Source organism: Cherax quadricarinatus, chromosome 41 (genome assembly GCF_038502225.1).
Source record: "Cherax quadricarinatus isolate ZL_2023a chromosome 41, ASM3850222v1, whole genome shotgun sequence".
NCBI lineage: Eukaryota > Metazoa > Arthropoda > Malacostraca > Decapoda > Parastacidae > Cherax > Cherax quadricarinatus.
The window spans coordinates 6,147,739-6,162,053 of NC_091332.1; the positions used below are offsets into that span (position 1 = coordinate 6,147,739).

At 42.3% G+C, this 14,315-nt stretch overlaps 1 protein-coding gene across 2 annotated transcripts in view; it reads right to left on the bottom strand.

Moving 5' to 3' along the window:
* LOC128695965 (mucin-2) overlaps positions 1-5,073 on the bottom strand; it is a 68,454-nt gene extending 63,381 nt beyond the window's left edge. Inside the window, exons 1-2 of one of the 2 annotated variants that reach the window (XM_053786950.2) lie at positions 4,072-5,073; positions 3,847-3,915 (exon numbers count right to left, since the gene is read on the bottom strand). In XM_053786950.2, coding sequence (XP_053642925.2) covers positions 3,847-3,915; positions 4,072-4,159 — 157 coding nt within the window. In that variant the 5' untranslated portion in view covers positions 4,160-5,073. The remainder of the gene's footprint in view (positions 1-3,846; positions 3,916-4,071) is intronic. The other variant, XM_070092924.1, reaches the window with a different exon arrangement.
* Positions 5,074-14,315: the final 9,242 nt, after the last annotated feature.

Genomic DNA, 14,315 nt, shown 5'->3' on the forward strand with positions numbered 1-14,315 from the left:
TTACCCTTGATTTTTCCTTATACAAGAATTTCAGCATTGCCCTGGATGCGACCCAGAGTGGTCCACTGGCACCAAGAATACACACACTTGTCAATACGTTTCAATCTGCCCAGTACTATTCACCACTAGCTTATCACTAATTCTTTCTTATAATATAAAAATGTGTAAATTATTCTTTTTTTTTTTTTAACACACCGGCCATCTCCCACCAAGGCAAGGTGATAAAAAAAAAAAAACACCTTCACCATCATTCATACTATCACTGTCTTGCCAAAGACACACACATATACGACAGCTTAGATGTCACTCTAAACAGCAGATATCCCAACACCCTACTTTAGAGTGCAGGCACTGTACTTCAACAATAAGGAAGTCTTTATTAATCATATGTGCAATATCATAACTCAAGTCTGGTGGATAACATCACCTTAATATTTAACATACAAATACTACCTGGATTACCTGGAGGTTATTCCAGGGATCAACGCCCCCGTGGCCCAGTCCATGACCAGGCCTCCCGGTGGATCAGGGCCTGATCAACCAGGTTGTTACTGCTGGCCGCACGCAGTCCAACATACGAGCCACAGCCCGGCTGATCCAGCACTGACTTTAGGCATCTGTCCAGCTCTCTCCTGAAGGCAGCCAGGGGTTTATTGGTAATTCCCCTAATGCTTGATGGGAGGCTGTTGAACAGTCTTGGGCCCCGGACACTTATGGTGTTTTCTCTTAGTGTACCAATGGCGCTCCTATTTTTAATTGGGGGTATTTTGCATCGCCTGCCCAGTCTTTTACTTTCGTAGGGAGTGATTTCTGTGTGCAGATTCGGGACCATTCCTACCAGGATTTTCCAAGTGTAGATTATGATATATCTCTCTCTCCTGCGTTCCAACGAGTACAAGTCAAGTGCTTCCAAGCGTTCCCAGTAGTTAAGGTGCTTGACAGAACTTATACGTGCAATAAAGGATCTCTGTACACTCTCTAGATCTGAGATTTCACTTGCTTTGAATGGAGATGTTAATGTACAGCAGTATTCCAGCCTATAGAGAACAAGTGATTTGAAAAGGATCATCATTGGCTTGGCATCTCTCGTTTTGAACGTTCTCATTATCCATCCTATCATTTTCTTTGCACTTATGATCGTGGCACTGTTGGTACAGTAGTACCTGTACAAAATTTGATACAGTACTATTATTTACCCATAATTCTATTTTTTTATGTAGATCTGCTGTCCCGTAGTAAACCTTTCATCACGTAGAATTACTATTTAATTTTCATTTGCACATTCTGAAAATGGCATATTTTTCCAGTAGATGAGAGTACCTGATCCGAAGCCCCAAAATAACATCCAGTAAAAATTCTATGGGTTCAGCAGGCCACAGCTGGCCGATGCTCTCATTCACATTTTGGTCACCAAGGAGGGCATGTGCAGTTTTAGGCGAAGAGAAAGTAAACACTATTGTAGATGTTTAATACTCAGACTCTAATGAAAGATTTGCAAATTAAGTGGTATTATCTAATCAGATACCTAAGTTAAACATGTTCAGGCAAAAAACACATGCAAATATTGCAAAAATAAGAAACACTAAATATAACTTGAAAGAAAATACAGAATAAATAATTTGGAGTTATAGTGTGTATACATAATTTCTGCTACACTGTAATACTTTAAAATAATTATTTATAAAAAATACAGATTTTTCAAGGTGCCTGCCAGTAACAGTTAAAAAATTAACTAAGCATTAAAAATTAGACAGCTACATTAAAATTATTTGGCGGTCACATGCAATCACTACCCTATATTTAGAAAATACTTGTATATAAAGATACTGTAGATAATAAACAAGCCAACTCAACCTATGATCTCATCATTGCAATAGGCTAAAGTTAAATCTAAACTTTCACGTACTTTCAAATTTCTAATTCTATTTAACAAATAATTATACATGTCTAAGTACAAGCATTCTTCTAGGTTTCAGTCAACATTACCTTTCCATCATCATAATATCAATTAAAATGAATACTGCAACAATGGCTTTTGTACAAGATACTAAGAATGTAATGTAATACCACATAACTACTTTGACACTGTTATTGTTCAGTTTGAACACATGCTAGTAACAAGTAGTGACAGGAAGCATATTAGTAACTGTTGCACCTGCCTATCTACTTGGTATGTGTTTCGAGGGTCAATGTCCCTGCAACCCATTCCTTGACCAGGCCTCCTGGTGGATTAAGTCCTGATCAACCAGGCTGTTATTGCTAGTCACATGCAGTTCAATGTTCAAACCCCCGCATGGCTGATCAGGAACTGATTTTGAGAACTTATCCAGTTCCCCCTTGAAGACAGTGAGGGGTCTATTGGTAATCCCCCTAATGGATGACGGGAAGTTGCTGAACAGTCATTGGCCCCTTATAATTATTGTGTTGTCTGTAAGTGTATGGATGGCTCCCCTGCTTTTTCATTGAGGGTATTTTGCATCATCTGCCAAGCCTTTTTCTTGCTTTCATGGGGAGTTATGTGTATGCATGTGTGCAGATTTGGAACCAATCCCTCTATGATTTTCCAGGTGTAAATTATGATGCATCATTCTCCCATTCCAAGTCAAAGGACTTTTAAACATTCCAAGTAATTTAGAGGTTTCAATTAGCTTTTATGTGCAGTGAAGGTGATCTGTACAGTCTCTAGATGTGCAATTTCACCCACCTTAAAAGAGGCTGTTAGTGTACAACAATATTCCAGCCTAGAGGGAACAAGTGACAAAGAGGATCATTGTGCAGACACAATACTTCAGATAGAGTTTGCATCTTACCAAATATTATATGAAATAATCAATGCCCAGATGCAGTAATCTCTACTGTTACTAATAACACTAATGATAATGATAATAATCATAATCATAATTACACTAATGATGATTACAATAATGATTATCATAATGATTACAATGATAATCATGATTACATTAATTATCGTAATTATTACACTGGTAATTATAATCATAATAAATCTCAAAATACATAGAACTGATGGTGACTTTTGCAAGAGGCCAAATAATACACACAGCATTTTGAGCACACCAAAACTATTTAATACTATATTTTAATAAGGGAAAGCACTAAACCCAAAGGGGTCATATAGTGCCTGGGAAATAAGGTACATGACTGTGGAGCCAGTAAACCTTGCAAACTGAGTACAAGGTGAAAAAAAAAAATGCAAAATATCTGGTTGCAGGTTACATGTAAAAAATAATTTGGTAATATTTAGGCGAAAATTAAGACTTTGGAAGTAATAGAAATCATAAGCAAGTTTTTATTTAGCCTTTATGTAAATATCTTTTTCTACAATGGTGTTGAGGGCACACACAAGTTGTTCGCCCATTAAAAAAAAAAAATGCTTTATGTAGACTTAACCTAGGCTAGCCCCCACAAAAAAGTCAATGTGACTTGTTTCCCGTGTGTTTCAGTGACAGATGAGACAAGATGTGTGTGAATGTGGTATGTGGGGAGGCAGGAGGGGCATGCTAGCCCCAGGGCAGGCCAAATATCATTATTATAATCATTAGACGATTCTAAACCCGTACGGCACACAGCGCCAAGGGAATGGAAGGAAACAGGCTCAATCCAAAAGAAGAGGGGATAAGTTCGATTCATTGGATGCTGAGCCTCTAGTGGGCTTCAAGGTACATCCGTGGACGGGTAGGGTAGGCCTAGGGTAGGCCTAGACTAGACCTAGGAGGTCAGGTTGTGCTAGTGTTGTTTACGAGCGGTCCAGCGACCAGGCTTCGCTCCTCGCCACCCATCAAATTTTTATTTTTCCTACGCTCTACACAGCTGACATACTCTTACCTTCTTTTTTAAGACGAGTTGTCGTTGATTCTCGCCTAGATTTAGCATTTTCCTCGTCTTCTGAGTCACCTAGAACGAATAATAACATTAAAATTGGGACAACAATCGCCGTATTTTCACAGATTTCACGTGCGAACCCTCACTTTCCATCTCAAAATTTGAGGTCCCCAGCGCCTTCACGGCTATCACAGTCAGTTGACAAGCAATCTAAACTATCGCACTTACTTGCTGGACTATTCATGCCGAGCCTTTCGGCCCATAAGGACCATTTTTGTCCTTCAAAATTTGTAAGGCTGTCATCCAAGGCAGCCATCTTCACTTTTTCCACTAGTTATCGTGACGTCACGGACATTCAGGCCAAATGTCGAATGCGTACGACAATGATCAACAAGCCCTTAAATGCCCACATATTACCCTTCCTCTGTGCCATTAGGCCCTTTTAATCATCCAGAGAAATTTGACAAGTGTCGGGGAGCTATAAATGGCAAGCATATGGCTGGAAAGTGAGTTTGTTTGGCTTTGTTGTTGTACGTATTTGCGCTCTGGCCCGAGTGACATGAGCCGGAGTGATGGTTCCTTTCTACAACTCATACCTGTTTATTTACCAATAAAAACGTGTTATCTGTCATTATGCGTATTTCTGGCCTCAAATATCCTCGAGAATATGCTAATGCTGGCTAAACTCCTACGCCTGTGACCGCTACACCGAACTGTTTTTATGTTGGAGGATTAATATCGCATTCGGAGATGTAATTTAACATGTTATTTTTAACATTTCACAGACTTGAAAGTGGCCATTTGTATTCGCGTGACACTCGCAAGTTGTTAATATACGTGTGTCTACACATTTTGATGGGATATATGAGCTAAATGAGTTACATAGGGGTGTATTTACACCTGGCTTGAACAGTTTAGGTAAACAATAACAAACACCGTTACTTCAAACAACAAAGCAATCTGATGTTTAATTCCGGTAAATAATAGCTAATCTCTTTCTTATCGCTACTTAGGGAGTTTCTAAGAATGGAGTCCTCTCTTAACTGGAGACGAGAAACTTATTATATTAGTAAACGAGTTGTAGCGTTGCTCGCTCATAGAGGCTCGTTAACCGCAGTTTTCCCAGTGTATAGTTCAAGGTTGTTTCCTTTCAAGGTGAATAATAACAAACTGAGGCTTTGAGGCTAAGCAAGGGCTCTTGATCCGAGGAACTGGAGCAGCCCTGTCCTCTGATCAGACCTAATTACTTCCCATTCCCTCAGCGCCGTATGACTCCAATGGGTTGGCTAATGTTGAGTTTAGTTACTAGGTGGACTTCGGTCATTTACTTGTTATTTATCGTAGTACATAGGAGGTATCCAAACCCAGGCAATAATATTTATTTCCTGTGCAAATCTTTATTTTGAGAGATATTAGTCACATAAGTACTTTCACGAGAGGAAAATTGCACATGGTGTAATGAAGGCCGACCAATCAGTGCTAAAATTGTAATATGTCATTCCAATAATATTCTTGGTAAAAGGAATAAAAGCAGCAGTAAGGTTCACAATGTTTCCCAAGTATAATTCATGTGAATTTGTTTATGACATGACTGGTATCTTAGCACAGCAGTTCCTGCATCAGTGATGGGAGTACCACTGTGGAACATGTATTTATTAGGTAAAGTTAATTTAGGGTGGATTGGGTTGGGTTTATAATTGGGCTGGGTTACAATCCTACCTTCCCAAACCTAGTTCGGTTGGTAGTGCACTCAGCTCACACACTGAGGTCTGTGGTTCGATCCCCGGTACGGGTTGAAACATTAGGACGTGTTTTCTTAAGGGGCCTACTGTCCATGCTCACCTAGTAGTAAAATAGGTACCTGTGTGTTAGCCGACTGGTGTGGGTCGCATCCTGGGGATGAAGTTAACCTAATTTGCACGAAATGCTGTGCATAACAAGGGGCTTTCTAAATAATACATCACTGATGTCAGCTAGGACTGTATAAGTTGGATCATGTACTTGTAGAATAAAGATAATTATTATTATAACCAAATGTAACCTAACCCCCCCCCCCAAAAAAAAAATAACAAGTTGCACAAAAAACAGCTATTGCAAACCCCACTTAATATTGTACACAGCAAACCATACATTATTACCGACTTCTACCTAGTAGCTAAGCTTGGTATTGATCAAACTGTTATTTATTATTCATTTACACTAATTGAACCCATTTTTAAAGTACATTATATACATTGTCGCTGATCATTTTTATGGCAATTTATTCCCTTCAAGGATGGGGTGTTTTGTTCCAGTATTCACAAAAATGAAGGAACAATGCAGTAGGCCTACTACCCCTTGCTAGGAAGGTCAAACTCACACCTACACCCCCGTCATATACCCTTCCAACCTATATATATAAAGCTACCCAAAGTGGGTTTGTCCCACTCATGTACAACTCTATTGCCAAACCATTTCTTTCATATATCCTTTCTGAATCTAAATTTCAGTTCCCTGAATTGAGCCTGAGTACCTTCCATCCCCCCCAGGCGCTGTATAATCCCTACGCATTTAGCGCTCCTCCATGATTATAATAATTTTCCAACTTTAATCCATTACTGAGAGTTCTGTCTTGGTTAGATATTTTCAGACGCTATTTATATATTATTTGACGCCGGGAAGAGATCTCAGTCTGAGTAATTGAGCTACCATCCCCTTCCCCGGATCAAATCTCATTGCCCTGTAACTATACTGATAATAATATGACACCGTATTTACGATTCTGTAGATCGATATTGTTCCGCTAAATTTTTATTCAATTATCTTTTACAGGAATATATTGCATTTGAATTATCTCTCCTCAGATGTATGTAAATATTGTTAAAATCAAGTAGGTTAGGATCAGCTTTGCTGTGTAATGTCCTTTATTATGAATATATTGCCTGCATGCGTGACATTTTTCAAGGTTGGAGTTGCATGCTCACCTAGCATGCTTCCCATCATGCAAGCATGATTATTATTATTATTATCATCATTATCATTATCAATATCATTCAAATTCATCTTCATGTATATATTCACAGAAAGCACTAAACCCATGTGGACCATTCGTCACTACAGGTAATTTATTTTTCAGTTCCCATCAAAACTGGATACATGGCCTTGTGTGGTTATCCTGATATATGTGACGCTGGACGAGGCCACAGCAACAACTGTATTCACACGTCAATACGATCTGATATTTATAAAGGAGAGGTCAGGTGAGAATTTGTATATGAGACTAATATACGAAACGACTATAGTTTTTCAAGACGAAAGTAGATATGTCTATCGGAGTAGGGTAAAGGCTTATTGTATTTTTATGTACTCTCTTTTTTTTTGCGTTACAGCTTATAGGATAGGGTTGGGATGAGAAATGAACTGGTCGCACAGGATGAGGATGTTTGAAATAATCTGAGTACACAGGATGAACATGGAGTGCACAGTAAACAAGATATGCTTAGGATGGCCATGAGATGCACAATAAACTTGCTACTTACAGGATGAGTATGAGATGTGTGGAGTGGAAGGTGTGAGTGTGGAGGAGTAGAAGCTGTGAATGTGGAATCGAAGTTGTAAATATGGAATGGAAGTTGAGTGTGGAGTGGTGGAAGGTGTGAATGTGGAGTGGAAGGTGAGTGTGGAGAGGTGTAAGTTTTGAGTGTGGAGGAGTTGAAGCTGTGAATGTGGAATCGAAGTTGTAAATATGGAATGGAAGTTGTGAGTGTGGAGTGGTGGAAGGTGTGAATGTGGAGTGGAAGGTGAGTGTGGAGAGGTGTAAGTTTTGAGTGTGGAGGAGTTGAAGCTGTGAATGTGGAATCGAAGTTGTAAATATGGAATGGAAGTTGTGAGTGTGGAGTGGTGGAAGGTGTGAATGTGGAATGGAAGGTGAGTGTGGAGAGGTGGAAGTTTTGAATGTGGAGGAGATGAAGCTGTGAATGTGGAATCGAAGTTGTAAATATGGAATGGAAGTTGTCAGTGTGGAGTGGTGGAAGGTGTGAATGTGGAGTGGAAGCTGTGAATGTTAGTTAACTATCTTTATTATGCACCCCATACCCATCCTGTGGGCGGTAGTCAAAAGATTACAGAGGTACATAATGGGTCCACGAACTAGGCACCAAAGTTTTGATAGCTGAACAAGTTACAAAGGTAATGAACTCCAAGTAGATCTGGTCACAATCATGACAAGTTACAAAGGTAATGAACCATCTACACGTCTATACATGGTTACAATCATGAACAAATTACAAAGTAATGAACCATTCACACGTCCACACCTGGTCACAACTGTAATAAGTCATTACTGCAAATATTAATTGGGTCACACACACACACACCATAAGGAGAGCAGTCGTAGAGCCAGAAATGAATATGCACAGAGGAGAAGGGAGGCCCAACGACAATATGAAAACGACACAGCAGCGAAAGCCAAATCTGACCCGAAGTTATTATACAGCCACATCAGGAGGAAAACAACAGTCAAGGACCAGGTAATCAGGCTAAGGAAGAAAGGAGGAGAGACAACAAGAAATGACCGTGAAGTATGTGAGGAACTCAACAAGAGATTCAAAGAAGTGTTCACAGAGGAGACAGAAGGGGCTCCAGCAAGACGGAGAGGTGGGGTACACAACCAAGTGCTGGACACAGTACACACAACCGAGGAAGAAGTGAAGAGGCTTCTGAGTGAGCTAGATACCTCAAAGGCAATGGGGCCGGATAACATCTCTCCATGGATCCTGAGAGAGGGAACAGAGGCACTATGTGTACCCCTAACAACAATATTCAATACATCTATCGAAACAGGGAGGTTGCCTGAGGCATGGAAGACAGCAAATGTAGTCCCAATCTTTAAAAAAGGAGACCGACATGAAGCACTAAACTACAGACCAGTGTCACTGACATGTATAGTATGCAAAGTCATGGAGAAGATTACCAGGAGAAGAGTGGTGGAACACCTAGAAAGGAATGATCTCATCAACAGCAGCCAACATCGTTTCAGGGACGGGAAATCCTGTGTCACGAACCTACTGGAGTTCTACGGCATGGTGACAGCAGTAAGACGAGAGAGAGGGGTGGGTGGATTACATTTTCTTGGACTGCAAGAAGGTGTTTGACACAGTTCCACACAAGAGATTAGTACAAAAACTGGAGGACCAAGCAAGGATAACAGGGAAGGCACCTGGAGTTTACCTGGAGAGAGTTCCGGGGGTCAACGCCCCCGCGGCCCGGTCTGTGACCAGGCCTCCTGATGAATCAGAGCCTGATCAACCAGGCTGTTACTGCTGGCTGCACGCAAACCTACGTACGAGCCACAGCCCGGCTGATCAGGAACCGACTTTAGGTGCTTGTCCAGTGCCAGCTTGAAGACCGACAGGGGTCTGTTGGTAATCCCCGTTATGTATGCTGGGAGGCAGTTGAACAGTCTCTGAGTAATTGAAATTTCTCATCGTTGAACTTCATATTGTTTTCTGCAGCCCACTGAAAGATTTGGTTGATGTCTGCCTGGAGCCTTGCAGTGTCTGCAATGGAAGACACTGTCATGCAGATTCGGATGTCATCTGCAAAGGAAGACACGGTGCTGTGGCTGACATCCTTGTCTATGTCAGATATGAGGATGAGGAACAAGATGGGAGGGAGTACTGTGCCTTGTGGAACAGAGCTTTTCACCGTAGCTGCCTCGGACTTTACTCTGTTGACTACTACTCTCTGTGTTCTGTTAGTGAGGAAATTATAGATCCATCGACCGACTTTTCCTGTTATTCCTTTAGCACGCATTTTGTGCGCTATTACGCCATGGTCACACTTGTCGAAGGCTTTTGCAAAGTCTGTATATATTACATCTGCATTCTTCTTGTCTTCTAGTGCATCTAGGACCTTGTCGTAGTGATCCAATAGTTGAGACAGACAGGAGCGACCTGTTCTAAACCCATGTTGCCCTGGGTTGTGTAACTGATGGGTTTCTAGATGGGTGGTGGTCTTGCTTCTTAGGACTCTTTCAAAGATTTTTATGATATGGGATGTTAGTGCTATCGGTCTGTAGTTCTTTGCTGTTGCTTTACTGCCCCCTTTGTGGAGTGGGGCTATGTCTGTTGTTTTTAGTAACTGTGGGACGACCCCCGTGTCCATGCTCCCTCTCCATAGGATGGTAAAGGCTCGTGATAGGGGCTTCTTGCAGTTCTTGATGAACACGGAGTTCCATGAGTCTGGCCCTGGGGCAGAGTGCATGGGCATGTCATTTATCGCCTGTTCGAAGTCATTTGGCGTCACTACAATGGATCAGGGAATACTTGTCAGGAAGACAGCAGGGACTCATGGTAAGTGGCGAGGTGTCAAAGTGGGCACCTGTGACCAGCGGAGTCCCACAGGGGTCAGTCCTAGGACCAGTGCTGTTTCTGGTATTTGTGAACGACATGACGGAAGGAATAGACTCTGAAGTGTCCCTGTTTACAGATGACGTGAAGCTGATGAGAAGAATTCATTCGATCGAAGACCAGGCAGAACTACAAAGGGATCTGGACAGGCTGCAGACCTGGTCCAGCAATTGGCTCCTGGAGTTCAACCCCACCAAGTGCAAAGTCATGAAGATTGGGGAAGGGCAAAGAAAGCCGCAGACGGAGTACAGTCTAGGGGGCCAGAGACTACAAACATCACTCAAGGAAAAAGATCTTGGGGTGAGTATAACACCAGGCACATCTCCTAAAGCGCACATCAACCAAATAACTGCTGCAGCATATGGGCGCCTAGCGAACCTCAGAACAGCATCCCGACATCTTAATAAAGAATCGTTCAGGACCCTGTACACCGTGTACGTTAGGCCCACATTGGAGTATGCGGCACCAGTTTGGAACCCACACCTAGCCAAGCAAGTAAAGAAACTAGAGAAAGTGCAAAGGTTTGCAACAAGACTAGTCCCAGAGCTAAGGGGTATGTCCTACGAGGAGAGGTTAAGGGAAATCAACCTGACGACACTGAAGGACAGGAGAGATAGGGGGACATGATAACGACATACAAAATACTAAGAGGAATTGACAAGGTGGACAAAGACAGGATGTTCCAGAGATGGGACACAGCAACAAGGGGACACAGTTGGAAGCTGAAGATACAGATGAATCACAGGGATGTTAGGAAGTATTTCTTCAGCCACAGAGTAGTCAGGAAGTGGAATAGTTTGGGAAGCGATGTAGTGGAGGCAGGATCCAGCAGCAGTAGCCAGCAGCAGCCAGCAGCAACAGCCTGGTTGATCAGGCTCTGTTCCACCAGGAGGCCTGGTCACAGACCGGGCCGCGGGGGCGTTGATCCCCGGAACTCTCTCCAGGTAAACTCCAGGTATAGCTTTAAGCAGAGGTATGATAAAGCTCACGGTTCAGAGAGAGTGACCTAGTAGCGACCAGTGAAGAGGCGGAGCCAGGAGCTTGGACTCGACCTCTGCAACCTCAACTAGGTGAGTACAACTAGGTGAGTACACACACACATACACACACACACACACACAAGAGGTAACTAAACAAGCATGAGGAACTTCCTGTAGGAGGTTCAGTGTGAAAGAGAATTGGTAGGAAAATCAGTGCTGTGAATGTGGAATGAAAGTCGTGAGTGCGGAGTAGTAAAAGTTGAGAGACTGAAGGGGTGGAGGAAATCTGAAGTGGACTACTTGAAAAAAAAGCAGGCAAGGTCAGTTGACTAAAGTTAGGACTCTGAACACCTATAGGAGGATGTGAAGTTGACGCATTGTTTGCTTCAGCCGCCGACACTCAAGTAGAAATTGAAGACACCTGCAGGAGGGTGTTAGTTGTTGATTCATGGGTGACGATAAATGAGTAGAAGAAGTTAAAGTGGGAGGTAGAATATATGAAAAGGGATATAGCTGAGGATGTTGATCTTTGCGAGTATGTCAGCTTCGGGAGCGTGATGAAGCCAGAGGATTTAAAAAGAACAAAAAGGCACAATACCGTGACTGGAACAATACACAGAAAACCCGCTCATAGGAGAGAGGAGCTTACGACAACGTTTCGGTCCTTCTTAGACCATTTACAAAATCACACTAACTGAGAACTTGGTCAGCTGAGGTCAGGAAAACTTGACCAATTTCATGATCACCCGATACACCCTAAGTTGCCCCTGACTGTCCAGTATGATGAACGTCGTCCATGTTGGAGGTTTGAAGACATATTTGCAAAGAAATCGCGGTTCAGTGAAAGGACGTCTTAGTCTGATAAGGAGATGTGGTAGAAAGGAAACCAAGGAACGGGTAGGGTTTTAACCCATGGCAAGTGAATCGTAAGAAACGAAGTTTGAGTGGGCTTCTTAGCTAGCTGCGTGTACAACATTGTATTGGAGATCAATAAAACATATGAATAAAACACATGTATAAAACACATGTTCAGCAGTTTGGTACCTTTATCGACGGTACATTTTGCCTGCTTAGCAGGCTTCTTCAGTCGAAATACAGAGGAAACATCAGAAATCGTGAAGCTATAGAAATGAGGTGATCAGTCCCTCAGCCTTATTAAGGCTGAGGGACTTACCACCTCAAACATCTCCAGAGAGGGACTGATTACCCTATATCTAGATACCCACGACTTCTGCTGTCTCTGTATTTCTACTGAAAAGACCTGCTAAGCAGGCGCAGGCGAAACGTGCCGTCAGTAAAGATACCAAACTGTTTTAAACGTGTTTTACTCATTCAGTGTAAAAGTCTACTTAAACAAGATGGGTCCTACACAGATGACAGCAAGGAAATGAGTGAGCTACTCAAGTCCAAATATGACTCAGTTTTTACCAAGCCGCTAACCAGACTGAGAGTCGAAGATCAAAATGAATTTTTTATGAGAGAGCCACAAAATTTGGTTAACACAAGCCTATCCGATGTTATCCTGACGCCAAATGACTTCGAACAGGCGATAAATGACATGCCCATGCACTCTGCCCCAGGGCCAGACTCATGGAACTCCGTGTTCATCAAGAACTGCAAGAAGCCCCTATCACGAGCCTTTTCCATCCTATGGAGAAGGAGCATGGACACGGGGGTCGTCCCACAGTTACTAAAAACAACAGACATAGCCTCACTCTACAAAGGGGGCAGTAAAGCAACAGCAAAGAACTACAGACCGATAGCACTAACATTCCATATCATAAAAATCTTTGAAAGGGTCCTAAGAAGCAAGATCACCACCCATCTAGAAACCCATCAGTTACACAACCCAGGGCAACATGGGTTTAGAACAGGTCCCTCCTGTCTGTCTCAACTATTGGATCACTACGACAAGGTCCTAAATGCACTAGAAGATAAAAAGAATGCAGATGTAATATATACAGACTTTGCAAAAGCCTTCGACAAGTGTGACCATGGCGTAATAGCGCACAAAATGCGTGCTAAAGGAATAACAGGAAAAGTCGGTCGATGGATCTATAATTTCCTCACTAACAGAACACAGAGAGTAGTCGTCAACAGAGTAAAGTCCGAGGCAGCTACGGTGAAAAGCTCTGTTCCACAAGGCACAGTACTCGCTCCCATCTTTTTCCTCATCCTCATATCCGACATAGACAAGGATGTCAGCCACAGCACCGTGTCTTCCTTTGCAGATGACACCCGAGTCTGCATGACAGTGTCTTCCATTGCAGACACTGCAAGGCTCCAGGCGGACATCAACCGAATCTTTCAGTGGGCTGCAGAAAACAATATGAAGTTCAACGATGAGAAATTTCAATTACTCAGATATGGTAAACACGAGGAAATTAAATTTTCATCAGAGTACAAAACAAATTCTGGCCACAAAATAGAGCGAAACACCAACGTCAAAGACCTGGGAGTGATCATGTCGGAGGATCTCACCTTCAAGGACCATAACATTGTATCAATCGCATCTGCTAGAAAAATGACAGGATGGATAATGAGAACCTTCAAAACTAGGGAGGCCAAGCCCATGATGACACTCTTCAGGTCACTTGTTCTATCTAGGCTGGAATATTGCTGGTATAAACCTTGGTAATAAATACCGACAAGTTGGTTTAGAAAGACACGTAAGCAAACACTATAACATATTTATTAGAAAACGTTTCGGTCCTGGGACCTTGATCAGTTAGAAGTGATCAAGGTCCCAGGACCGAAACGTTTTCTAATAAATATGTCATAGTGTTTGCTTACGTGGAATATTGCTGCACACTAACAGCACCTTTCAAGGCAGGTGAAATTGCTGACCTAGAAAATGTACAGAGAACCTTCACTGCGCGCATAACGGAGATAAAACACCTCAATTACTGGGAGCGCTTGAGGTTCCTGAACCCGTATTCCCTGGAATGCAGGCGGGAGAGACACATGATTATATACAACTGGAAAATCCTAGAGGGACTAGTACCGAACTTGCACACGAAAATCACTCACTACGAAAGCAAAAGACTTAGCAGACAATGCAACATCCCCCCAGTGAAAAGCAAGGGTGTCACTAGCACGTTAA